Raw genomic sequence first — 27,618 nt, 5'->3', positions numbered from 1 at the left:
ATGGCCTCCCGCGACCCACCTCCCACCAGCTACACCCAGCCCGAAGTACCCTCGGGGATCGCGCTGTTCCTCACCATCCCCTACGCCTTCTTCTTGCCCGAGCTGGTGAGTGGGGCCGTGGGGGCCACCTGCATAAAGTGGGGGCTGGGAGATGCCGGCCTGGAGCTGGAAGCAGCTCCCTGGGGAAGGGGCTCCAAGGCCAGAGCTGCCGTGGCCTCCAGTCTCCCCCATGGGGCTCCAGGCTGGGTGTCCCCTAATCCTTCCCTGAGCACCTCTGGGCTTCTGCAGTATGGGTGGGTCACCTGCTCCCCAAATGAAACCCACCGGGGTAACTGGGCAGGCGACCTGGTGATCGGAGGTGTGGGCGAACTGCTAAAGTATCCTGGGTCCTCAGGAAGATGTTGGGAACGGACTTTTATGATGTGGTTTCTTTTCTCCAACTACTTGTTGTTTGTGCTTTTCTAAAGTTCACAACGGGGGCACTCTGTCTTTCCTTCTGAGAGCAGCTCTTGCAAGATTTTCTTAATTGTCACGTCAGCTAACCTTGAACTTGGAGTTGTGTGGCAAGTTGCTTATGATAAGATCTGCCATAGAACAGTCGTGTGAGATGCCCTGGGTGCTCTCCACGACCTGTCACTGCTTTCCTCTCCGGGTCCCTGCAGCTGAAACAGGGCCCCAATCCTTGCTGGGTCCAGAGTGTTCAACAGAATTCGAGTCCACTCCGAGCCGGCTGTCACCATGTCCTTTTCACTGACGGGGATCACAAGTCTGGTGAACAATTTAGGGCAGAGAAGTTTCTTTTGGTTTTCGAGCACCTTCTGAAATATCTAGTTGGTGGGTGGTATTTTCTTACCAACTCTTAGTTTGGCAGTGCTGGCCCGGGCAGGGAGAAAAAGACAGAAAGTGGTTCTAACTTCCAGTTGGAACTGACGGCCCTGTCACCCTGTCATCTGCCTGGAAGGCTGGCCTGATTGAGTGATCTTTTGGCAAACTGGCTAAAGGGAGCCTATTGATGGCAACATGAAAGCTAAGCCTGGGAATTCCCTGGTGGTCCAGTGGTTAGGACTCCGCGCTTCCACTGCAGGGGGCTCGGGTTCGATCCCTGGTTGGGGAACTAAGATCCTGCATGCCCTGTGGCACTGCCTTAAAAAAAAAAAAAAAGAAAGAAAGGGAAGCCAGCCAGGGTGGGCCCCACGTTTGGGTGGCTCCAGCTGAAACCCCACCCAAGAAGCAGGTTTCTGCCAGGCCTGGCCCCTAGGGGGATACAAGTCAGGGCATCCTGCCAGACTGATGGCATCTCAGCGCTCCTGTGAGTTCTCTGGACCAGGTGTGCCCCTCGCCTCGGAACAGCCACAAGAATGGCCAGGGTCGGGGTCGACTCCTCCCCTTTTTATGGAGCACATGCTCTATGTCAGTCACACCAGCCACTGGCGACAGGACCCATGCCCTCCCAGGTTCCCTGTCTGCTGGACAGAGGCCCGCAAGCACTTCCTCGCTACAGTCAGACGGTGCTTGAGGGGGCGAAGGTCCTGTGCTGTGACACCAGCAAGGAGAGGCCATCCGACCTTGTCACCTCGGAGAGGGGTCCGGGCCTGTCACTGAGGAGGCGACTTTGCAGTTGGACCTCAAAGGACAGGCTGGATTTCCAGGCTGGGGGCAGGAGAGGGAAAGGCCTGGACCCCAGGAGAGGCTGGCAGGTAGGAGGCTGGAGGGATGGGGCTTCAGGAGTCAGGAAAGTACCCAGCAGTCGTGAGAAGGGCCATCTGGTGCCCGCAGCCCCAGGACGCTGGGCTCCTGCAGCGGAATTCCCGGAGGGGAAGAAAAGTGCTTTGTTATGCTGGGCTCTGGGGCCTTGAGTATCTCAGGGGGTGGGATGATGTCACTGGTTCCATATTGTTCATTTCCTTTTCTTTTGAAATCATTTTAGATTTATAGCAACGCTAGTAACAGTAGAACAGTGTTCCCATATACTCTCTACTCAGCTTCCCTTAAGGGCCACATCTTACATAGTACAACTGTCAAAATCAGGGAATTAACATTGATACCATGCTATCCACTGTTCTAATGAACCTCGTTCAGATTGTGCTGAATTCCCCACAAATGTCCTTTTCCTGGTCCAGGATCCAGTTCAGAATTCTGCATGTCATTTGGTGGCCGTAACTCCTTCATCTACTTTGATCTGGGCCGATTCCCTCCATCTTTGTCTTGAGACTTTTGAAAATACTGATCAGTTATTTTGTACAATGTCCTTCCATTTGGCCTTGTCTGATGTTTCCTCATTACAACTTCGGTTTTAATTCGTAAGTAACCCTTGTTCATTGCTGAACACTTAGAAAATACAGAAAGAATTATAATCCATGTGTATGCATATATTCGTATTTATACACATATGAGTATATATTTAATGGGTTTATTCGGTACATGCTCTTCTGCACCTGCTTTCTCCTTAAATGAGCGTTCCTAGCAGGGAGTATAGGACCAAGTGTGCATCATATCTGGGATGTGGATGGGAAGGTAAATGGGAGAGGACGGGAGAATGTCCAGTTGGTGGTTAATTATTATTATTTTTTTTAAACGCGTCGCGCGGCCTGAGGTATCTTATTTCCCCAACCAGGGATCGAACCTGCACCCCCTTAAGTGGAAGCGCGGAGTCTTAACCACTGGACCACAGGGGAACTCCCTGGTGGTTGATTCTGATCCCCATGAGCAGGAGATGTGCTGGGCTGGAGAGAAGAGTGCTGGATAAGCCTAGCAGAAGCCCCTCTGTCCCCGGCCACCTGGGTATGCTGCCTGCTGCCACCCATGGGGCTGACCACAGAGCCCCAGGCCTTGGGGGGTCCCAGACTCTCAGTCTGGGGGGCCTAAGGCATCAGGGACAGGGGTATGCTTTTCTAAGGCCATGAGTCCAGAGAGTAGATTCTCAAACTGGGAGCTCAGGCCAGCAAAAAGGGGCAGAGAAAGCAAAATCTATAACTCGGATTCAGATGTGGTCCATGATGGGGGCGGCCAGGGTGTACATCAGGGGTGACTGCAGGCATAGCTTCCTCCAGCCACTGTTCCCTAAGACAGAGAGGGTCTTCTTATAAAACGAGGGCCCCAAAACACAGGGAGAGCAGAGGGCTCCCCTGAGGCCTCACGCCAGCCCCCCGCTGCCAACAGCCGCCAGCTCTTTTGTATCAATGATGATGACAGACTAGGATGGCCCAGACACCAGGGGCTCTGCATGTTCCCTACCAGCTCTGCTCCCCACAGCCTGCTGTTAACGATCTTTGCCTAAGTGGCTTTATTTTAGAGTTTTTAACATTAAAATGCACATTTTCAAACCTTTGTCATAGTTATAGATTGATAGGGAGTTGCAAAGATAGTTCTGAGAGGCCTCCCACACCCTTCCCGCAGCCTCTTCTGTTAGTCACACCTTTTGTAATAACTCTCTCTTACAATATGACACCAGGGAGCCGACATTCTTAAGCTATGTCTCTACTTCCATGCCATTTTCTCACACGTGTAGATTTACGTAACCCCTACCACCAAGACACAGAACCGTTCCATCATCATGAAGATCTCCCCTCCTCCTTCTGTTTTATAGTCACCCCATCTTGTCTTCCTCCACTCTCTCTCTCACCCCTGGAGACTATTAATTCCATCCCTATAATTTTTTTTCTATAAATTTATTTTTATTTTTGGCTGCGTTGGGTCTTTGCTGCTGCACGCGGGCTTTCTCTGGTTGCGGTGAGTGGGGGCTACTCTTCGTTGAGGCCCGTGGGCTTCTCATTGTGGTGGCTTCTCTTGTTGTGGAGCACGGGCTCTAGGTGCGCCGGCTTCGGTAGTTATGGCATATACATTTATTCATTCTTTTTTAGATTCTTTTCTCATATAGGTTATTGGGTGGATGTAATTTTCACGTCTCTGGGGAAATGCCAGAGTGAGTGTGATTGCTGGGTTGTATAATAGTGTCTGCTTCACTACAGACAAACTGTTTTCCAGAGCGGCTGGGCCATTTTACATTCCCACCGGCAACGGATAAGACTTTGGAGGTTTTAACATTAAAGTTTGTATTTTGTTTGGTTTACAGTTGAATTCAGATTTCTCATCTGAAAACAATGTTAATTTCAAAACGTAAGCTCCAAGCGTGAGGAGCCTTTGAATCAGTGCATTTTAAGGTGAAAACAGATGGGAATTCTGTTTTCAGAGGAATTCTCTGAGCTTTGCTTCTCTGCGCCTGCACTGCTTACTGCTTCAATTTCCACCCCCTGACACCTGGCCCCTCTCTCTGCCCACGTGATGCTGGGTGGGAGTGGGAGTGTGTGTGTTTATTTGAACACCGTCCTCTCCTTCATTCAGTGAGCAGACATTGTTTATTCCCTCCTTTCCTCAGTGAGTGTGGGAGCCTGCTGGTACCAGTGCCCCGCGGGCTGGGGACCAGGTGACTCACAGCCCCACTGCCGGGCTCTTCAGAGCAAACAGCGTGTGGGTGGCCGGCCTGGGGCAGGGATCATGTGACCATTACCTGCCTGCTGTGAGAGGGCTCATCAGCTTTTTTACAAGATGAAAGGTGGACACACAGCTGGCCCTGGTGACGACAGCTGAGGGGCAGTTCTGTAAATAAGAGTCCAAGGAAGTCTTTTAACTTTCAACCTTTTCACTAGTGAACTTATTAATTAGATACTTGACTAATGACAAAGAAACAGCTAAGAAGGTTTCTAGAGAGTCAGCCAGTTCAAAGGAGAGTCAATGTGGACACTCTGGTGTTTGATGCTTTCAGCTTTTTAATTTGCCCACACAGTGGTCAGAAGGAAATACTCTGACCACCCTAGAAGCTCATTCCAGAACCTTCCCGCTGGGGAAGCTCACCTTTACATCTTATCCAGATCCCCAGCTTCCCCTTCATTTCAGCCTGTTTCTTTTTCTACTCTGTTTATATGTAAAAGCCTGTTTGAGAGCTTACTGAGTCCCAGAACCGTCAGTCAACTGTGTGAGGCTGAGAGAGGGAATTAGGGCTCATCTTGGGCCTGGTTTAGGGCAGGTACCACCCCTTTGTTATAACACTTCTTTAGAAGTTGAGTTTTCCAAAAGGAAAAATCCTTTCTCTTGTTTCCCTCTGCTCCCTTTTCAATTCTCCATACTTCTGAGAAGCAGTAAAAGTAAACTCAATTTGCCCCAGCTTTACTTCATCTTTGTGGTGTCTGTCTTTCCCTTCATTCCACACCTGGTCCCCGGCCACGCCCCTGACCTTGCCCAGACCCTGCAGGATCAGGGGCCAACAGCCTCCATGGCCAGGGCACCACTGAGACCCAGCCCAATGCAGTGATGCCCAAGGAGGCCCCAGGAAAGCTGCGACAGGGCGGGAGGACAGGGCAAAGGGAAGGTAAATTAAAGTGTGGAGCTGGGAAGAGCAAGTATCCTGAGAAGAACGGGAGGCGCCGTGTGGACAGGAGTCGGACGTCAACCTCCCCAGTTGCCTGGACCCGTTTTGGCTTCCTGGCCCCAGGCCCAGCCCTTACCCTGGGAGGCCCCCCGCCCCTCCCCCCTGTGCTGTTCAGGTTCAGTAAAATAGAGTCAGTTGGGAGGGGTAAGCCTGGCTCTGCCGCCTAATGGCTGTGAGACCCTGGGCAGGTTACTTGACCACTCTGAGCCTCAACAATGGGGCAGCAGCAGCAAAGATCTCCTAAGACCGCTCTGGGGTTTCAGTAACAACTGTTCTAGAAATGTGAGCCCATGCTATGTTATTGTTGGTGGTCGTCTGGACCTCTTACTAGAAAGCGTGGGTCTCTTGTGAGCAAATCCCAGTTGTAAACCAAGGAATATTTACTGAGATTCTACTATTGCTCTAGCCCCATGCTTTGCTTTCAGGGGGATACAAGAATAAAAAGGTAATAATAAGAGGGATGTGGTAAATCCTGGACCCTGTCTTAAAGGAGTGATGCATGAGCGTTGAAGAGCATCGCAAGATAGGAAACGGTAAAAAGCAGGGGTGCACAGCCTCACTTGTCAAAGGCTCCTGCAGCTAGAGAAGTTGTCAGGACAAGCTCCCTCGGGGGGAGGGCTTGGCATTCTTAAAGAGTTTGGATTAGGGATTAGATATTTGCTTGTTCAGACTAAGACTTCCTAGGTCTGAGAAGTTAACAAATATATAAAATCAAGCTGTAAGGAAAGAAGTCAGCCCCACTTAAATCCCATGTATTCACTCAACAAATATTTATTGAGCCCCTACCCTGTGGCTACCACAGGAATATAACGAGGAAGAAGACAGACATGACCCCGTCTCAGGGAGTTTGATGCTTAATGGGGGCAGACGGAGCCTAGCCAAGGAGACCAATAAGTGGTGTCTTTCAGTGCAGGAGGGAACGGAAAGCACGGGGCGTTCTGCCCACAGAGGGCATTGGACATAGGGAATTGTTCCTGCAGTTGTTGAAAGGCTGAAGGAGCAGCAAGGAGATGCTGAAGCACCCGAGGGTGATAAGTACACAAAGCGAGCACCGTGCACCCTCCAGCCGCTAGAGGAAGCCCAGCTCTGGTGGGGGTGCGGTGGGGCTGCAGTGAGGCGGTGGTTGCCCCAGAGGAGGGGCACAGGGACCTTGGGGTTGGAGCCAACTGTTGCTGGTGTGACGGTGCCAGGACCTGGGAAAGTCTCCTTTTCCAGTCCCCTCCAAGTTCTCCCAGTGCCAGAACTTAGCAAGAATCCAGCTTCAAAGGGAACCGGGAAACGTGGCTTGCAGGGCCCCAGCCGCTTGGCGCAGCAGAGCACGGCAGGATGGCCTTGAGCTGAGACCCTCAGAACTAACAGCCCACACCCCACATCTGCACACTCCCCTCTGCCTGTGTCTGGACGTCTGGTCCCATGCTTCCCCCGACCATTCAGCCAAACCATAAGCAACCTTCCCTGAGCTGGTGGCCTTTCTCAGTTCAGACAAGACAGGCCACCAAGGCTGCTGCTGGAAGGTCAGCCGCCAGGAGGACTTTTCTTAACCGGCAGGTGCCCTGAAGGGAATAACCAGGGCCCCCGGGCAGAGGAAACCAGGGAGGGGCCCAGCGCGCTGAGTCCCGCTGGGCCGAGGGAGCCCCAGATAAGAAGTCTCACTGATAAGAAGGCTCCACCTCTGCCAATGCCCTTCCAAGTGCTCTCCACCTGGGGAACTTTCCCCGTGGGAGGCAGGAGAGGCTGCTAGAGTCTCGTCCAGACGGGCAAGTGGCGGAGTAGGGAAGCAGGCCAGAGTAGGGCGGGGTGGAGGAGCCCCACGGCCGGTTCCCTGGACTTGACCCCTCTCCCCTCTCCCCAGCCAGCTTCCTTCCCTACCTGCCAGCCAGCCTGCCCCTCAGCTGTCGCCACCTGGTCAGACCTTCCCCATCTCAGCCCAGCCCTGTTGTAGCAGAGTCGGCCGGTGCCCATGTCCCACAGTTGCCCCCAACCTCCAGCCTCAGGTTGGACCCAGAAGGTACCAGGTAGGCCCCAAAGCCGGGCCTCCGTGGACTCCCCACCCAGCGGGGGCCGGACATCACGGGTTTGGGGCTCCAGAGTCCTTTGACCTATTTCAACTACGTCGCCCCCCAGCCCCTTCCCTTGGAGGGATTCTCTGAGCTTTGCTTCTCTGCGCCTGCACTGCTTACTGCTTCAATTTCCACCCCCTGACACCTGGCCCCTCTCTCTGCCCACGTGATGCTGGGTGGGAGTGGGAGTGTGTGTGTTTATTTGAACACTGTCCTCTCCGACAGCACGTTCTTGCCCAGTCCTTCCTACATGCTGGGGGAGGAGGAAGGGGGTTGGAAAATCTTTCCAGGGAAGCCCAGCTGCTCTCCCAGGGGAGATGCTCCCAACCTAGAGAATTTCTAGGGCCCAGGAGGTGATGGAGTAGGAAATGCGTGAGGATGAAACAGATGGGTGTTTGTCCCCATGTAGTCCCGGCTCCTGGCAGAAATGCCAGTCTGTGGCTGGGCCAGTGGCTGGCCCAGAAGGCGTCAGGTACTGCCACCTGTGTGGGAATCAGGCCCAGGAAGATGAGAATGCGCTGCCAGGAGGGGAGAGTCCAGCAAGCTGCCACCTGCCTCTTGAGTGGATCAATAGCACGTGCTGCACACCTGCTTCATGCCAGGCTCCGTGCCCCACATCGGGGACGCAAAGACCACAGGTCAGAGTCCTGCATCCAGGAGCTCAGGGACTGGGGAGGAGTAGTCAGGAGAGGCTTCCTGGAGGAGGTGACAGTTGGTCTGGTCCCTGCCCTCGAGGGTCTGGTCTTAGACAAGCAGGGGAAGGGCAAGCTGAGCAAGTCAACTGGAACTAGAGTGAGTGGGTCCTCGGTGCCTGGTGAAGGGCAGGAACATGGCCACGAGTCACAGGATGTCTGCGGTTCCTGAGGGAAGGAGAAGGTGGGGCGCTCCCCTGAGCCCAATTCCAGGGCTCATCTGGGGACTTCCTGGGGACATGTGAAGGGAGCCAAGGTTAATAAACATAGTGGGAGCCAAGGAGGGAGAGACCAGGGGGGAGGCCTGGGAAATGGGGACCACTGGGGGGAGCGGGATGTATTTATCCTGCTTCTTTATATCTTTTCTGTACTTTCTAACTTTTCTAAGGTGCTCAAATTTTTTTTAAAAAGGAAACAAATTTGCCCCTAAAATACTTAGGTTTTTGTTTGTTTTTTTAAGCCCTTTAGACTTTAGAGGAATAAGAAGGTTTTTTTTATCTTAGTTTATGTTACATCGTAAACCTGGACTGCTGAGTCCATGAGAAGCGGGTCCAGTGGGGGTGGGTGTCTGAACGGGCGGGCGCGGTCCTGAGGGAGGAAGCCGATGTCGGGGGGAGGAAGCCGATGGGGGGGCGGGGGGAGGAAGGCAGAGGAGGCCTGGCCGCTGACTCACCAGCCCCTCCCAGCGGCATCCTGCCCCTCCCAGGCTCACGCCCCAGGGCAGGGGCTGATTTCCTGGCGCGCGGCCAGCCCAGCCTTGCGAGCCCTTGTGGGTACCAGGGGTGCGGATATGACTTCTTCTGCCGGGGGCGGAGCGCTGGCCCGCACCATAGTTCCTGGGGTGGACCTAATAAAACAGGGGTCCTCACGTGGAGGCCAAGGGTCCTGGGCCAGCAACTTCCTGCTCACCTTAAAGCCACAGAGAGAAAATTCTCACTCGGGGAGTCACGACGGAGCGGCTGGTGTATGGAAGGGTCCTGGGTTGAATTATGGAGCGTAGCGCTTCCACGCAATGCCAGTGGCCTGGGTGGCCTGGGGGTCCGGGATGGCAGCCCGGGCCGGCCACGCCCCCACGGGGAAGTCGCTCCGCCTCTCAGAACCGGTTTCCTCCCGGGTCAGAAGAGGTGACCTGCCAGCCCAGAGATCCTCACGGGCTGGGGGCCCCAGATGTGGAGATGGGAGTGGCCTCGTGGGTGCTAAAGAGGACCCACGTGGGCACTGGGGGCCCTGCGCTGCCTGCAGGGAGGCCTGCAGCCAGGGGAGGACTGCTGAAGGGTGCCTGACCCCACGGAGGGGCGGGGTGCGGCCTGGAAGAGGCTGGGCCCCAACCCCCGAGCTGTGGAGGCCGCCGTGCCTTTATGTTAAGTGCCGTCACCGCAGATAGGGGACGTTCCAGGACTCCCCCGCGTGTCTGACAACCCGCCGTCCCCTCTCCCTCCCTCTCAATGGCTCACGCTTCCCACACAGGCCTCAGCATGGCCCCCCAGGACGCAGGATGGGGCTCCGGCTGCTGCAGCTGCCGGGGCTTTGAGTGTCTGCCCGCTGGCACAGTGCAGGGAGGGACTGTGGAGAGGGACAGAGGCAGGCTAGACCTGGGGTTTCCACAGCTGACCGTGATGCACTGAAGAAATGTATTTTCATGGCAACTTCGTGTGTGTGTGTGTGTGTGTGTGTGTGTGTGTGTGTGTGTGTAACTGAAACAAAAGATTCAGGAAACGGTATTTCCCTTTCTGTGGACAATGCACTGTATTTTTTCTTCTAGTCTACTTAACTTTTTTTTCAAAACAAGCTACTTTTTATTGAAGTATAGTTGATTTACAACGTTGTGTTAGTCTCGGGTATACAACGAAGTGATTCAGTTATACGTGTATATATTTTTTCAGATTCTTTTCCATTGTAGGTCATTACAGGTATTGAATATAGTTTCCTGTGCTAGACAGTAGGTCCTTGTTGTTTATCTGTTTTACATATAGTAGGTTGTATCTGTTAATCCCAAACTCCTAATTTATCCCTCCCCCCTTTTCCCCTTTAGTAACCATAGGTTTGCTTTCTATGTCTGTGAGTCTGCTTCTGTTTTGTAGTAAGTTCATTTGTATCATTTTTTAGATTCCACATATAAGTGATATCATATGGTATTTGTCTTTCTCTGTCTGACTTCCTTCACTTAGTATGATAATCTCTAGGTCCATCCACGTTGCTGCTAGTCTACTTAACCTCTTAATGCTGGTGGTGACTAGATGGACCTCAACACCCACTAACAGATCTCAGCCCGCATTTGGAAGGCCCGATGCTGGGGTCACTGCAGGGGCCTCAGGGAGACTGGCACAGGCAGAGCCTGCTGGGTGGTGGCCGAGTGTGGCCTGGGGGTCACGGGGAGCCAGTGAGGGGGTGAGGGGTGTGGGTGGTGTGTGCAGACTCGCATCCCACGTCCTCAGCAGGGCTATGACAAGAGCTGTCGCTGGCTCAGACCAGCTCCAGCAGAAGGGAAGTAGACAATCTCACGTCCCGGGAAGCCCGAAGTTAGGCAGGCTCTGCCTGGGCTGGTTCTTTGGCAGTGCACTTGTGGCATCCATCTTTCCTTCTCTCTCTCCTCTTTTTCATCATCACTCCAGGCCTAATACCAGACACAGCCATGGCCAGAGTAAGAGTGGAACTGTCTCATCACTGAGGTAGGAAGTAGCCCTTCCCAGGAGTCCCCAGAAGGCTTGCATCTCACTGGCCAGGGCAGTCACATATGTGTCCCAGCCAAGGGATGCGTTGAACCTAACGCATGTTGGAAAGTCACCCACTGCATCCCCTCTCTCCCCACGCCACCCACCAGTACGCCCAGCTGGGCAATTTACTCCACAGAAAGAATTTTAAAAAGACAACTATCTCTGCAGTGTTATTTACTGTGTCATCATCTATAACAGGGAAAAGCTAGAAACATCCAACCTCCTTGCCCTGGGGCCTCATTGAGTAAATGAAGTTTTATCAACTTGATGGAATGTAACGGTGGCATTGAAAGTATAGTCAGGCCTCATTACTCATGGATTCTGCATTTGCAAATTCACTTACTAAAATGTATGTGTAACCCCCAAATCAATACTTGCAGTGTTGTCACTGTCATTTGAGGACATGTGCGGAGTGGAAAAACATTTAAGTCACAAATTTGAGACACACACGGTAAACCTGAGGTTGATAGCTGCCTTCTTACAGCTTACTGTAAACAAGGTCCTTTCCCAGGTCTGTTTAGTGCCATGTCATGCATATTTTTGTGCTTTTGGTTGGTGATTTTGCTATTTAAAATAGCCCCAAGTCCTCTGCTGAACTTATTTCCAGTGTTCCTAAGTTTGACAAGGCAGTGATTTGCCTTAATGTAGAAAATACGTGTTAGATAAGCTTATAGTTATAGAGCTGTTGGCTGAGAGCTCAATGTTAATGGATCAACAGTATATATTAAAATAAGGTGTCTTTAAACAGAAACACACATAAAACAAAGTTATGTGTTGATCAGTTGATGAAAATATTGTGACCACAATCTCACAGGAACCTAGCTCTGTATTTTCCCAGGAGCAATGCTTCACGATTCACAACTAAATTTGCCAGTGCTGAGGGCAACTTTACAGAATTACCTTGAATGACAAGAATCGACTGTATTATTGAGCCACGTAGCAAAATAGAAAAATATGAAAAGTTGAATACAAAATGTATGTTCACTATGATTTACAACTTTATAAAGAATATATATACACCAGCACTAGGCCTGGGAAGAAACATACTAAAAAATTCCTTTGCTGTTAACATTATTTTTACAATCAATTTAAAATATTAGGGTTGAAAAATAATAACAGATCTAATTCCTGGCATGCCGTTTAAGCCATTAAAATCGCCCTGGAGTTAAGGCATTTTGAGTGGACGGTACCAAACTCCCGAGGGACGCATGCTCTGGCCACAGTGGCACAAACAGGGGGTGCTCTGTTCAAAGGAGCTGTGTCTCTTGGGCATTTGCACCAGAACTGCCCGATGGGGTCCAAAGTGCAGCCCCTGGATGCATCTCCTCTTATTTTTCCCGTTTAAAGGAGGTGCATCAAACAGGTAGTTGTACGTCATGTTCACAGTAGCACTACTCACAAGAACCAAAAGGTGGAAGCAGCCCACGTGTCCATCGATGGATGAGTGGATAACAAAATAGGTACATGGTATAATGGAATATTATTCAGCCTTAAAAAGGAAGGAAATTCTGACAACAGGGATGAACCTTGAGGACGATACGCTGAGTGAAATAAGTCAGACACAAAAGAACAAATACTCTGTGATTCCACACATATGAGGTACTTAGAGGAGTCACACTTATAGGGACGAAAGAAGGATGGTTGCCAGGGGCTGGGGGAGGGGGGAAGTAGTAAGTTATTGTTGAATGGGTGCAGGGTGTGAGCTTTGCCAGATGAAAAGTATTCTGGAGATGGATGGATGGTGGAGATGGTTACACAACGACATGAATGCACTTAATACCACTGTATTAAGTAACTAACCATTTTAACTGTACACTTAAAAATGGTTTAAATGATAAATTTTGTTCAGTGTATTTTACCACAGTTTTTTTTAAAGGGGAGGGGGGTAAGCAATGGCCAAAAGACCCTGGACTCACACAACGTGGGCCATGGACACCTGAATGTGAGGGACAATCATTTTCTTCATCTCGAGACACCTCAGCATCAGAGGGAGCCCTCAGGGAGTTCTGGTTCCCACCGTGGACAAGGCCAGAACTTGTCCTTCACGAAGCCCGTTCCTCCCGGGCCATCAGAATAGGTGGGAGCCCCCAGTGCACTTGGCACTGCTGACCTCCTGGGCCTCCCCGTCTTGAGTCAGGCCTTTTCCTCCCAGCCTGCAGTTTCTGAGGCTTCGTGGTACAGTCTGTGTTCACCCGAGTACCAGGAAAGGGAAGGAGGGGCCGTGAACGCTTCATGAAGATTAAGGCAAGTGGTAAGAAAAGGAATGCAGTGCTGGTGGTGAGTGGACCAGCCAGGCTGAAATACCGCCCAGCTATGCAGAAAAACCTGCCACCTGTAGTATCACCTGTAGTATCGCCAGCATCTCCTCCCGGGTCTCAGCACCTGGTCTGCCCCACCTGGACCACACCTGCCAGGTGCAGCCAGGAGCCCAGGTACAGACCTGAGCCAGGTGTCTTCCGGCTCCTCCTACCCCCTTCACATGGGGTCATCCCTAGGGCAGCTCTGTCTTCAGAAGCTCTCAGGTGTGAAGTTCGCTGCCCTGTGGCAGCCCAGCCCCTGCATGGGCCCTTCGGAGGCCCCTCAGCTCTCTGCTGCTCTGTCCAGGTGTACAGATCAAAGAAAAGGCAATTCTCCCCAAAGGAAAGGCAATTCTCTTTTTGTCTCTCCCATTCAAAATCTTTTTTTTAAATTTTTATTGGAGTATAGTTGATTTACAATATTGTGTTAGTTTCAGGTGTACAGCAAAGTGAATCAGTTATACATATACCTATATACACTCTTTTTTAAAATTTTTTTAGATTCTTTTCCCATATAGGTCATTACTGAGTATTGAGTAGAGTTCCCTGTGCTGTCCTTATTAGTTATCTATTTTATATATAATAGTGTGTGTATGTCACTCCCAATCTCCCAGTTTATCCCTCTCCTCCTTTCACCCCTGCTAACCATAAGTTTGTTTTCTACATCTGTGACTCTGTTTCTGTTTTGTAAATAAGTTCATCTGTACCATTTTTTTAGATTCCACATATAAGCGGTATCATACGATATTTGTCTTTCTCTGACTTACTTCACTCAGTGTGACAATCTCTAGGTCCATCCACGTTGCTACAAAATCTTTCGACTTTTGAAACGAGCATCCATCATCCAGCACAGCGTCTTTCTTCTTGCTTTTTCAGTGTATATGTTGGTGATTTGGATTAGTTTAAACCTTCCCAACCCTGTCCCTGAGCCAAGAAATTTTCCTCCCAGGAGGCCAGGGCACTGATTGGTTTATGGAGTCTCATTCCAGAAACATTCTGTGCACCTACAAACGAATACACATAATACACAAGTGCACACACATACATTTTCTTCTTTTTCTATATAAATCATAGCACACTGGGCACGCTGGTCTCTGCCTTGTACAGTTCTTAGAGTTTGTTTCATTTTGGTATACAGAGTTTTCATTCTTTTTGAAGGCTGCTGAACGTTCCATTGTGCAGACATAATCGTTTTCACTAGCCCCGTCTGAATGAACATTTGGGATGTTTCTTTATCTTTCTGTAGCCAGCGAGGCTTTTTTGGGGGGAAGGGGGTTGAATTTTTAAATTTTATCTTATTTATTTTTTATACAGCAGGTTCTTATTAGTTATCTATTTTACACATATTAGTGTATACATATGCCAATCCCAATCTCCCAATTCATCCCACCACCACCACCCCCGACATCACTTTCCCCCCCTTGGTGTCCATACGTTTGTTCTCTACATCTGTGTCTCTATTTCTGCAGCAAGGCTTTAATAAACAACCTTATACATTCATCATTTTGTGCACGTGCATTATTTATAGGACAAATTCCAAAAAGTGAAATCACTGGGTCGAACCATATGTGCATTTAATGTCTTGATCAATATTGTCAAAATAGGAGATTGGCTGACAGCACCGTTATTTAACCTGGCGATGGCATTGGCAACTGACTTCAACCTGGGGGCTGCAGGTGGGCTTTGAGGGTCTGTGAGTCCCAAGATTTGTAGACAAAAATCGTGCACGTACATTGGTACATTTTTCTAGGTGACCAAAACTTTCATCAACTCCGTAAAAGGGCCTGTGCCTGCTAAATGTTCTCACTCACCCCACTGATGAGTCTTCCAGCTCTGACAGAAGTGAACTTCCCATCCCTCAGGAAGGCTGGCCTTGGAGTTTCCCACTTCTGGGTCTTTCTCAGGGAAGATTCCCTCCAATCTCATTATAGCTAATAACATGGCCACAAATGGTTACTCAACACTCACCCTGTCCCAGAGAAACTCATCTAATTTTCACGGAAACCAGGAGAGAGAAGCCATCCCCACTTCCTCTGTTTGATGGACCAGGACATGGACACATGGATGAGTTAAATAACCTGCCCAATAGGCAGAGGTAGGATTCGAATCTGGGAACATTGATGCTTCCTGTCTCATGAACTGAAGTGGATGAGCCTGGAAGCAAAGAGAGGGGCTTTGGGGGTTCTCAGTCCTGGCTGCATCACCTGGGGATCTTTTAACAATGCAGCCTCCCTCACTAGTTCCATCAGAATCTCTGGGGCAGGATCCAGACCTTGGGGCTTCCTCAAAGTCCCCGGATGGTTCCAGGAGTAGCAAGACTCAGGGTGCTGCTCTGAGGGTTAAGACTCAGGAATCCAGGTATTTTAGAAGCTCCTTACCCTTATGCCATATTTTTGACTTAGTTCTTTTCCTTTGTTAAGCGTTTTTCAAAATAATAATTATTGGCGGTATAGTGGTGACCATAGCTGCCTTCCAAAATAATAAACATCCTCCAAAAGTGACCAAAGTAGGGCTTTTTAAAGAGTATCATTTTCAACTCATGACTCGCGACTTGGTTGATACAGTCCAATCCCATAGTAGTTATTATATTTATTTAGAGGTCAAATTGTCCCATCTTTGGCCAGCAGGAGCCTTCTGAATCCTTCTGACCTAACCCCAGAAGCCTTTGCTATCTGCTGTGATGAGGTATCATGCCCAACTTCTCACCCTAGACCTGGAATCAGCCATCGCTCCCATCTGGGTGCTGTTACCCCAGTTCTCATCCTCTAGTTCTTTAACCAGCTCTCTAAACGTGAGGGAGCTATTCTCCATGTTCTAGAGAAGAATGAGTAATTAATAAACTTCTTGTTAAGCTCTGTCCTCCCTTAAGTGATCCTTTCCAGCTTAGGTTCAGCCTTTAGAAAATGCATAGATGGGGCTTCCCTGGTGGCGCAGTGGTTGAGAGTCCGCCTGCCGATGCAGGGGACGCGGGTTCGTGCCCCGGTGCGGGAAGATCCCACATGCCACGGAGCGGCTGGGCCCATGAGCCATGGCCGCTGAGCCTGCGCGTCCGGAGCCTGTGTTCCGCAACGGGAGAGGCCACAACAGTGAGAGGCCCGCGTACCGCAAAAACAAAAAAAAAAGAAAATGCATAGATGAGTAATCTGTGTTTGTTCTTAAGGAAGAGGCTTAAGAAATGGCCAGAATTGTATTTGAAATACACTTGCTCAAAATGTCTGCCTCTAATAAAATATTCTTCCAAGTTGAAGGCCAGCCCCAGACATCTAAAAATATCTCCTGCTCTTGAGAAATATAAAATGAGGATTAAAAGGAGACAGCAGTTTAGGTTGCCAAAGAAAATTTGGAAAGCTAAATATAAATTTTAAAAGAAAAGTCAAGACAAATACTCGAAATTGCCTTCCTTGTAACGAATCCAACCCAGGCTGCTTGAGACAGAAACAGGATAACAAACTCCACTGGGTTTCAGTTCACCTGGAGTTTGTCCTTGGCCCCGGTCCCTTCAACTGTTCAGAAGGTAGAGGGTGTGGAAATAAAAAGTAAATCACATTCCTCTTTGTAACGTTGATTATGGATTAGGCAACCTTTACGCCAAGAAGATTCCCGTGCAATTTGAGTAGATCCCCAAATGCTCAGAGGCCCTACCTCTAGGGTGTGAAATCTGGTTGTGAGGCAAGACAGCACAGGCGCCCTACCCTGTGCCCTGCGTGGCCTCAGACCTCAGTCCCCTCCAGGGCAGCAGCACCTCACAGACCGTGGTGAGAATGAAGTGGGGACATATAGACTGCATGCATGCAGCAGTGTCTGCCCAGGGTGGCCTCTGATGGCAGGAGCTGGGCGGGGACCCCTTTGCCAGCACTGACAGGCCGGCTGGGGCTGAGGCACACTCGCCCGCTCCCCCGGGCCTGGCACAGGTGAGCTGCCAGTAAGTGGCGGCAGGTGTCAAGTGGCAGCTGTCTGGTCTTAGAAAAGCCCAAGGGAGTGAGAATTGCTGTACAGAAATGAGGCCGTCTGAGTGAGTGCATTTTATAAACTGTAAAGCCCCTAGTGAATGTGAGGTGGTGGTGGGCTTATCACTGAGTCAGTTGAAAGAATGCTCTTTGATACCCTTCCCACCTACTTTGTTCCAGGCCCTGTGCTGGGAACTAGGAATACAGCGGTGAATGGCACAGACCGTTCTCTGTCCTCGGAGGTCTCAAGTGAGACTAAAATTTTACAGGTTCTGGTGCAGTCACTAACTCCCGAATGCTATTCCTGCTAATAGCCAGCATTGTTCGGGTACCGGCGGTGGGCCAGCATCTTTACGCACTTCCCATGGCTTGGTGGGGAAGGTGCTTGGCAGGTACCCACCAGCCAAGCCCTGGCACCTCCCTGAAGCATCAGCGCCCCCGTCACTGGGATCAACAGGCAAGAGCCTGGGGACAGCGGCTCTCATCCTGCATCGCTCCCTCCTCAGGACAGGGCAGCCCTGGCTCACTCACTGGCAGTCCCAGGCCCAGCCTAGGACTTCCAAAATTCACTTGGAGATTGTTTGTTGAGGTCTGGGGAGATGTGCTCCCAGAGCTGGTGCTTTCAGAGGCGGCCAGGCTTCCGGGGGTGTTGCCCAGCCCTACAAGAGCCTAGGAAGCTGTGACTTATTGTCAACTCTCTGGTCTATTCTGGCTTCTCCTCCTGGTGCCTTTCTCTTCAGAAGAACCTGAGAATTCTCCATAAATTCAAACGTACTTTTCCTCTCCAGGACAATGGCAGTGGGAACCTCACTGTTTATTTGTAAGATGAGAACTCTAGTCCCAGAAAAGCAGGACCTGAAAGCTGCATATCTTTCAGCCGAGCTGGACAAAAGTAAGTGGAGTTGTTTATCCAGAAAGTCTCCAAGAGCATCATTCAGAACTGAGCTACACCCACAGTTGTGATCACAATCAAACTTCAATAAACATGGGAGGGAAAAAGTGAACAGGAATGAAAGTTAACAGAAGCCACAAACTAGAGAATCAGGCTACCAAGACAAAGACAATGGAATCATCAGATATTGAATATAAAATAAATACCAAGCAAAATTAATGAAAAGATACGCAACACCTCAACGCCCTGTACCATTATTGCACAAACTGCAGAACACCAGAGACAGCAGGAAGACTCTAAAAGCATCCATATACCTAAGACAGATTCCACAGCAGCAATGAAGCTGGAGCAAAATGGAATATTATGGAAAGATGTAGAACACCGTGGGAAAATACCTTCTAAGGAAATAATTGTCAGGGGGGAAATAAGGACAGTTTTCTGACAAACTGACTGCTGCCATCTGACCTTTCCTAAAGAAACTACTAACAGTTGTATTGCAGGAAGAAAGAAAGTGATCCCAGAAGAATATCTGAGATGTAAGAATATCTTCATTTCTTAAGGCAATCTTAAACTTGACTGAAAAAGCACAGTCTATAAGAGAAAAGATTAACATATTCAATTACTTTAAAATCAAGAACTCAGTTCACCAAAAGACATCATCAAATGTGAGACATAAATTGGTGCAGCCACTATGGAAAACAATATGGAGGTTCTTCAAATAATTAAAAATAGAACTACTATATGATCCAGCAATTCCACTCCTGGGTGTTTATCCAAAGAAAGCAAAAACACTAATCAAGAAGATATATGCACCTCAGTGTTCGTAGCAGTGCTATTTATAGCAGCCAAGATATGGGAGCAACCTGAGTGTCCATCAACAGATGAATGGATAAAGAAGATGTGGTATATACACACAATGGAATATTACTCAGCCATAAAAAGGAATAAAATATTGTCATTTGTGACAACATGGGTGGACCTGGAGGGTATTATCCTTAGTGAAATAAGGCAGAGAAATACAAATACTGTATGATTTCATTTATATGTGGGATCTAAAAAATAAAACAAATGAACAAGTATAACAAAACAGAAAAAAATGTGAGAGACATATGCTGGCAGAATATATCTGCCATATTTATAACAGTTAATGAGATCCACACTATTAGGAAGAATTCCTATGAATCAATTTAAAAAAAGACACACCTGTAAGAAATATGTAACCAATTAAAAAACAATAAAAATTGCACAGAAGAAGAAATACATGAAACATATGAAAATACAATCAATATTATTAGTAATCATAAAGATTAAAATCTAATGAGACACATAGAAAATCCCAAGGAAACTACCAAATAACATCCTCCCCCTCAAAAACCAAAACCCTCCTTAAAGTAATACGTGAGTTTAGCAAGTTGCAGGATACAATATTGACAAACAAAAAGTCAATCATATTTCTATCTGCTAGCAAGGAAAAACTGGGAAATGGAAATTTTAAAAAACAACACTATTTACAATAGCTCCCCCCAAATAAAATACTTACGTGTAACTATAAGAAAATGTGTACAGTATCTGTATGCTAAAAACTACAAAACGTTGATAAAAGAAGTCAAAGAACATCTTAATCATTGGAGAGGCATACCATGTTCATGGACTGGAAGACTCATCATAGTAAAGATTTCAAGTCTCCCCAAATTGATCTATAGATTTAACACAATCGAAATCCCATCAGATACATATTGTACATATTGACAACCTGATTCTAAAATTTATGTGAGCGACTTCCCTGGTGGTGCAGTGGTTAAGAATCCACCTGCCAATGCAGGGGACACAGCTTCTAACCCTGGTCCAGGAAGATCCCACTTGCCGTGGAGCAACTAAGCCCGCAAGCCACAACTACTGAGCCCGCGTGCCACAACTAATGAAGCCCGCATACCTAGAGCTCATGTTCCGCAACAAGAGAAGCCACGGCAAAGAGAAGCCCACGCACCGCAACGAAGAGTAGCCCCCACTCGCCACAACTAGAGAAAGCCCGTGAGCAGCAAAGAAGACCCAACACAGCCAAAAAGTAAAATAAAAAAAGTGTTTTAAGTAAAAAAAATTTTAAATAAAATTTGTGTGGAAAGGCAATAGAACTAGGGAAGGGGGTGAGCTTTCTCCTGAGATGGACAGAAATGTGAGTCACCTGCACTGACAACTATTTTGAGTGCTGTAACTTTAGAGAAAATTTTTTTTAAATCTAGTAGTGTGAATCCTCCAAACCACAAACCCAAGAGACATCCTTGGCTCCCTGTTTCCCATCACTCCGAATCTCCAGTGGTCTCATAGTCCAACGAATTCTTCTTTTTCAGAATTACTGTATTACTTAATAAAAGATATACTCCCATGTACCTTCTATGAAGTGAAAGAAATAGAACATTATCATTATCTTTGGAGGCCACTGTACACTCGTTCCCAATCCCATAACTCTTCCTCAGAAGGATCATTCTCAGGAGGTGCTGATGAGGGTTTTGAAGGAATTGGGGAATGGCAATGAGTTCAGATTTTGTCCCTGTTAGACTTGAAAAGCTTGAGGGGGAGGGCCAGGAGTGGGGTGAGGCAAGTGGGGTGCCTAGGGTGCAAATTGTAATGAGGTACTTGCTCTCAGTGGTCATACAAGTGCAGAGAGATGTCCAAGTAGAGACACCAAGCGGGCATGCAGGGCTGAAGGCTGCAGAGAGACAAATGCCCTGCACTGGGTTCCTGGGATCGCCAGCCCGTGTGGTGCTTAAAAGCACAGATGTAACAAGGGGGAACCCAGGAGACTCGCCAGGACATTCTAAGGAGGGTCAGGAAGGAGAGGAGACAAACCAAGAACAAAATTCCTTGGTGTTCATGTGCCTGTAAACCCTTGTCCTCCAGGCCTCTAACTGAATGTGCTGTCTGGTGGACATTTAGTTCCTCCCTGGGCTCACCAACATGGCTGCAAGCCCAGCCCCAAAGCAAACACATGCAGAGCCCAAGGCAACAGCAAAAATTTTGGCTTTTCCGCCAAAGGGATAATAAGTGGCTAGACAGAGTTGAGAGGTGATTTAAATGGAACTGTATTGCCCAACTGGTAACTGACTCCAGGGCATCAGATACTATACCCAGGAGGCTCCAAACCAAACGTCCACAGGGCCAGGCAGGGACTGTCGGTGGATGAAGGGAGCCAGAAGGAGAATAGTATTCCACAGTGCAAGTGAGCAACCGGGAATGTGCCACACAATGGCATAGGGATTGGGAAGGTTGGGGATGTGATCCACTGAGAACTCCAGGTCCTTTTTAAAGAGCCAGTCCCAACTGGTTTCAGGCTACTCTGGCCTGGGAAATGGGTTCACTGTGGCCAGAACTATGGATTTCTCAAGAAAATGTCTGAAATCTGAATTTTTCGTGTGAAATATCCCGTTTTAAATGTTGGCAACTTATGAAGAAATGTTTCAAAAACTCTATATGCCAACACTGTTTGGGCCAAGAAGACACATCCACAGCCCAACTTTAGCCAAGTCCTTCCATTGAAAACTTCTGTGTTAACCAGGTGTATTTCCTAACAAAATTTACTCTGACTCAGGGGCCAGCCTTCCTTCCCCATTTCCCTCTTGAATCCCACCTAACTCCACCTGAAGAGCGTTTAACCAGAGCCAGAGGAGGAGAGAGGTGACCTGCAAAGGGAAACGTGCCCCACACCAGCCAATAAAGCCCCTTCTTCTGTGGTTTTCTCTTACAGATATTTGGGTGCTGGGTCTGGATCCTGGTGGCCGCCACCCAGGTAGCAAACCCACTGCTACAAGGATGGGTGATGTACGTCTCGCTCACCTCATTCCTCATCTCCCTGATGTTCCTCTTGTCTTCTGTGTTCGGATTTTACAAAAGATTCGAGTCCTGGAAAATCCTGGTAAGAACAAGTGAGAGCGACCCAGGCCCTCAGGCTCCTCCCAGACCAACGTCCTAGGTGTGGTTAGGACGACAGGCCTTCTGGGCGGGAAGGAGAACCAGAGACCTTTCCTGGCCTGGGCCCCTAGGGCAGCGGTCCCCAACCTTTTTGGCACCAGGGACCGGTTTTATGGAAGTCAATTTTTCCACGGACCAGGGTGGGGGTGGGCGGGTGCTTCAGGCGGTGATACGAGCAATGGTTCAGGCGGTAATGGGAGAGATGGGGAGCGGTGGGGAGCAATGGGGAGCAGCGGGGAACAATCGGGAGCGGCAGATGAATCTTTGCTCACTCCCCCCCGCCCCTCACCTCCTGCTGTGAGGCCCGGTTCCTAACAGGGGCTGGGGACCCCTGCCCTAGGGAACCCCGACTTTTTGTTTGAATGTGTTTACTATTAGGTCGGAATGAAAGCTTCCCTCTGCCAGAGTCCATCCTTCACTGTATTCCCCCCATTGCCTCCCTCATTAGGGAATATCCATGGCCTGTCTGCTCCTGCAGCAAGTGCATCTGGAAGCGTTTTCCCTCTAGATTTAATTTATGGTCAAATCATTGGAGCAGCATTGAAGGAAAGGCTATAGAAAAAGACTCACCCCAATCTCAAGACCCTACCACAATCACCTATCACAATTCATTCTTCCATATTCCCGGCAAATTTTATGCAAAATGTATAAATCGCACTGAACCAATAATCTTGGATGTAGAGTCTTTCGTTTAATGTTATGTTGTTAAATTTTTTTCATCCCATCATCTCGATAACCACTGAAATTTTTTCTATGTTGAACAAGTCAAAACATATACAAAAAGTAGGGAGGGTTATTTTATGGGCCGTCACGTAACCATAACCCAGATTCCAGAATTTTCAAGATTTTATCACCCTTGCTTCACCTAGCCTTTATTTTTCCCCCTGAAGAATTTTAAAGCAAACCCCAAACATCATGTCATTCCATTCCAGACACGTCAGTATACCTCCAAAAAATACACAAATTTTCTTATATTATCACGCTTACATAAAGTTAACAATAATTCCTCGGTATCATCAAAGACGCAGGTCACATTCAGGTTTCCCCCGTTGTAACTGAAACATCTTTTTGCAGTTAGCCTGTTTGAATCGGGGTCCTCGCCACGCCCACTCGCACTTGGTAGTGATGGTTCTTGGGTACCTTTAATCTAGAATGATTCTCCCTGACGGGGACTTGCTGAAGAAACTGGGTGGTCAGGTGTCCTGTAGAAGGTCCCACATTTTGGGTTTGTTTGCTTCTTCCTGGTGTGATTTGATTTGCTCGTCTAGTCCCTGAATTTTCTGTAAGCTGGAAGTTAGCATCTAAAGGCTAAACCGAAGATGGGTTAAACCTTTCTGGCAAGAACGCTTCATAAGTGGCTTCAAGTCACATCATACACAGTGACTGGTTGTCCCTCTGTGACAACCATACCCCATCAACTTTTTCTTAATGCTTTCTTTCATCTACTGATGAATATTCTTTAGGGGCTGCAAAATGCCGATTTACCTATTATGACATTTCTCCCAGAATTGATAACTATGACATCCTAGTGGTATTGAAAACTCTGCTGAGAGTTGAGCATAGAGGTTCAAAAATTGAAATCTAGAGTCAGATTAGCCTGACTCTGCCATGTGTCAGCTAAGCCTCAGTTTTCTCATCTGTAAAGTGGAGATGTTAATAGTAGCAGCCTTATGAAATTAGCTGTGAAGATGAAATGACACATGTGTATATTGTTAGGACAGCACCCAGCACACAGCAGGTCTTCATAACACTAATGGTTAGGAGCACAGGCTTGGTGTTAACGTGGCCTGGGCTCAAATCCTGGCTCAGCTTTTATTCACTGACTTTAACCTTGAACTTCTCTTTCCTCAGAATGGCACGAACGATAAATGGTACCGACCTCATAGTTGACAAGGTTAAATGAGATAAATGGGGAAAAGGCTTAGCCTAGAGCTTGGCTGGGAAGAAGCACTCAATAAATGGATGTCCATACTGGTATTATTATTGCAGTATATTAATCCACTATTGTTCACCACATAGAAATTTCATTAGAAACACTGCAAAAGAAAAAAGCAGGAGTTTCGGGAGCAAGCTAGTCTCTTTTGCCCCCTCTTCCCAGCTACGTAGTCAAAGAGGAAAGAGTTACCTGCTCGCGTGTCCGCGTGACTGTGGCCACGGCCTCTGCTCCATCTTTCCAGGACAGCCTGTACCACGGGACCACTGGCATCCTGTACATGAGTGCCGCCGTCTTACAAGTACATGCCACGATCGTGTCTGAGGCCGAGAACCTGAAAAACTACTACATAAACACTGCAGCCTCGGTGAGTGCTGGACAAGAACGTGACAGCTGCCACCATGGAGGGAAATGCATGAGGCTTAATTCTGTCTCCCGCAGAACAGATGTTCCTGAGCCCTCAGGCAGAAGGAGCCTTGCAGGATAGGAGGAGGGGTGTGTGTGTGTGTGTCTGTGTCTGTGTGTGCACGCACACACATGCGCACACAATCAGCTGTGCCCAAGCTCGCAGGGTGCCAAGCCCAAGTTCAGGTGTCATCTCTCGTCTCTGGTTTTCTTGCCCCCTTACACCCACTACGCTACCCTCAGAATATGCTTTTCCAAAACGTAAATTTTCCAAAATACACATCTCTTATTGCAAATTCCTCAGTGACTCCCATGACTGCTGGAACGGAGCCGGAATTCCTCAGCATGGCTCAAGTTCCCGTGTCCTTTTATGTCAATGACAGACGTGCACAGGCTAACATATTGGCTGATGGAATCCGAGGCAAGGTGGTCCAGGCGAGCCATGGGACGAGCAGGACCCCTGGACTTTAGGTCCACTGGGACCGGAGACTCTAGGCCAGCAGGGCCCGGCCTTTCCAGTCCCCGCGAGGCAGCCTCCTTCCTCTCTTGGTGGGATGGCGCCCTCACGTGGCAGCTGGCTCACAGCTGGGGAATTTCACCTCTGGAGCCGCCTAACCTTCCTTACACCTTCCCAGGAAGGTCTAATACTCAGGCTGGGTCCCAGTCCACCCCCACCTGTCACTGTGACCGGAAAGGTCCTGTGTCAGTCGGGGACTCCCACAGGGATCAGGCAGCAGGAGGAAGGGGTGTGGCGCAGGGTGCTGACCCCACTGTAAGAAGGATGAGGTGACCCACGAGGTGACCCACGAGGGAGGCCTCAGGGGACTTTGGCTGCCTTTCCGGCCTGTCTGCTTCCTCCCGTTCCTGGCCCGGCACCACCGCACCCCGCAGCCCGGCTGCTCGCCCTTGCTCTGCTGTTCCAGCCACATCAGTCTCCTTGCTGCCCATGGACCCGCTCTCGCCTTGGCCTCCTTCTGGGTGAGGCCGTTCCCCTCCCTGTCCCCTTCCTGCTTTGTTTTCTCCTGCGCGCTTAGCCCCACCTTCCATACCACTCTACTGGTTTATCTTGCTGATTTTCCGCTTCTGCCACTAAAATGTAAGCTCTAGGAGGACAGGAATTTCTGAATTTTGTTCAGCATTATTGCCACGGTTGCTCTTGAAGCACAACAGGTGCTTGCAAGATATTTGTTGGATGAATGAATGAATGGAACAGAGTGTGATTGGACGGGGGTTGAAGTGAGGCTGGAGTCGTCTGCTGGGCCAGGACATCTTCAGGCAGTGCAGTTGGGCGACTCTGGGGATGGCTTTGGACGTGGCGGGTTGGGGAGGGACCCCTGGGAGGGAGGGGTGGGAGGGATCACAGGTTTGTGGCTTGGGTAGCTGGATGAGATGAGGGTCCTGGGGCCGACTGAGCTTGTGAGGAAATCCCAGGAGTTCAGTTTGGACCACAGAGAGGTCGTGGGGCCTCTGAGGCTCTGAGGGGCTGAGAGGTGGGTGCGCAGATATGATTTCTGGACCAGTGAGTGAAACTTGTCATCAGAGCACAGACAGTGGCTGAAGGTGGGTGAGGGGAGAGTGCCCAGAACCAGACAGCAAGAGAGAGAGACACACAGAGAGAGAGAAGAGGGGGACAGTGTCCAGGGCAGGGATGGAGATGGACCCACTTTATGGCCAGGTAGAGGAGCACACGTCTGCAGATGAGAGGGACGCTGCACAGTGGAACATGGGGATGGAGTGTTTCAAGGAGGATGGAGAGGCTGGCCAGTGGTTGCCGCCCTTAAGCCAGGCAGGGCTGGGGCAGGGAGGGGATGAGGCAGGGTCAGAACAAGGGCCTCCCAGCAGCTAAGGGCCTCTGTGGGCTGGGAGCGGGCATCCCTAAGGAAGTAACTCCCCGGACTCTTCCAGTTATTTGCCTTCATCACCTCCCTGCTCTACATCCTCCACGCCTTCAGCATCTATTACCACTGAAGGAGCAGGGAGCTGGGCCGGCATGGGAAATGCTGTTTTGAAGCCTGGAGTATCAGCTCCCCAAAGAGGTTTTCAACATGTGCCATCTGCGTGATAAACAGAAGCTCAACGATGACATCACTGGATCAACAGACCATCTTTTCGGAACGAGTGATGAAATCGCATGCTGGGCAGATCTGTTCGGACATTTTAATTCATTGTGATGAATATGAAAAAGCTGGGAGGAGGGCTTTGTTGTTTTGTTTTGTTTCGTTTTGTTTTGTTTTGCCTGGGAAAGTAACTGTCTCTTGGAATTATCTGACAATGAACCTCGCTCTTCTAGAAAACTAACATCTGTAAGCCCTCACTACTGAAAATTCAAGGTCTACCATCATCAGGCCTGTTTGGGCCTCAGCAACGAGATTCCCCACAGCAGGTCTATGGGAACCTTCATAATTTTCTTAAAATCGAAATGGTGCTGTCAACGCTTTCAGATCTGAAGACCCATAGACCTTGTTCCTGTCCCGTGGTCCTGTCTCTGCTTCTCAGCAGTGGTCCAAACCCAATGCCCCCTCCCACGCTGCCCGACCCCCATTCACATGCCCTCCCCTTTCCTCCCCAGCTTTGGGAGCCAAGGGAAATCTGTGTAAAATCAGCTTTGAGGGTAGATTTGTGGGGGAAATAAGCGATTGGTTCTAGAAAATTTTTACACAGCAAGACCTGGGGGAGGGGAGGAGGGGTCAGGGAGGGAAGGGTGTAACCCGCTTCTCTGTAACTATAAGTCAGGCCGCTCTGCTCAGAGAACTGCAGGGCTGCAGGACGCCTGGGTCAGGCCTCCGGACCCCACCCCCTAAGGACTGGGAGTCACCCTGTCCCTCAGAAAAGACCATCAAGGAAGCCGGCAGGACATTACATGCCAGGATTCTCCTCTGGGCTCCTGTCACACGTGGGACATTGATGAGGCCGGAAAGGACCCATCCCAGGGTTCCTACTGTTTCCCATGCATCCCTGAGTGGTCCAGCTGGGAGGGGCCTGGAACCACCCAGCCAGCCTCCTGCAGTGAAGGGCGCCCAGGGGCCAGGACATGCAAATGCATTTGCACTTCGGGGCCATTCTCAAAGAAAAGGCACAGAGAAGTGTACAATCGAGGTGCTGGATTCCCAAGTAAATGTTTTTCAAAAGTAGGCTTGCCATCTGGCGTTTCTGTCCCTGTGCTGGGGTTCCAGCTGCTTGGCCTCAATCTCTAACGTTGAGTCAGGGCTCAGCCCCTTAACTGCGTGGACCCGATGCCATTTTGAAATGAAATAAATTATTATGTGCAAGGGACTTGTCTTAGCCTA

At 49.3% G+C, this 27,618-nt stretch overlaps 1 protein-coding gene across 1 annotated transcript; it reads left to right on the top strand.

Moving 5' to 3' along the window:
• On the top strand, positions 1-27,618 carry LOC132435233 (MAL-like protein). The gene is made up of 4 exons (XM_060027352.1): positions 1-105; positions 21,770-21,937; positions 24,171-24,293; positions 26,237-27,618. Exons 1-4 carry the CDS (start codon positions 1-3, stop codon positions 26,297-26,299), a joined length of 459 nt encoding a protein of 152 aa, XP_059883335.1. The 3' UTR covers positions 26,300-27,618.

The sequence above is a fragment of the Delphinus delphis genome, chromosome 12, assembly GCF_949987515.2.
Source record: "Delphinus delphis chromosome 12, mDelDel1.2, whole genome shotgun sequence".
NCBI classification, from domain to species: Eukaryota; Metazoa; Chordata; class Mammalia; order Artiodactyla; family Delphinidae; genus Delphinus; species Delphinus delphis.
The sequence above is the reverse complement of the archived record's forward strand: the minus strand, read 5'-3'. Positions and strand labels throughout refer to the sequence as shown.

What these genes read in the sequence shown, in the direction of transcription:
- LOC132435233 (XM_060027352.1), top strand. Translation starts at nt 1, where the DNA reads ATGGCCTCCCGCGACCCACCTCCCACCAGCTACACCCAGCCCGAAGTA. An exon ending in TCGAGTCCTGGAAAATCCTG is followed by an intron (nt 21,938 to 24,170) that starts GTAAGAACAAGT and finishes CCATCTTTCCAG; the next exon opens with GACAGCCTGTACCACGGGAC. An exon ending in ACATAAACACTGCAGCCTCG is followed by an intron (nt 24,294 to 26,236) that starts GTGAGTGCTGGA and finishes GGACTCTTCCAG; the next exon opens with TTATTTGCCTTCATCACCTC.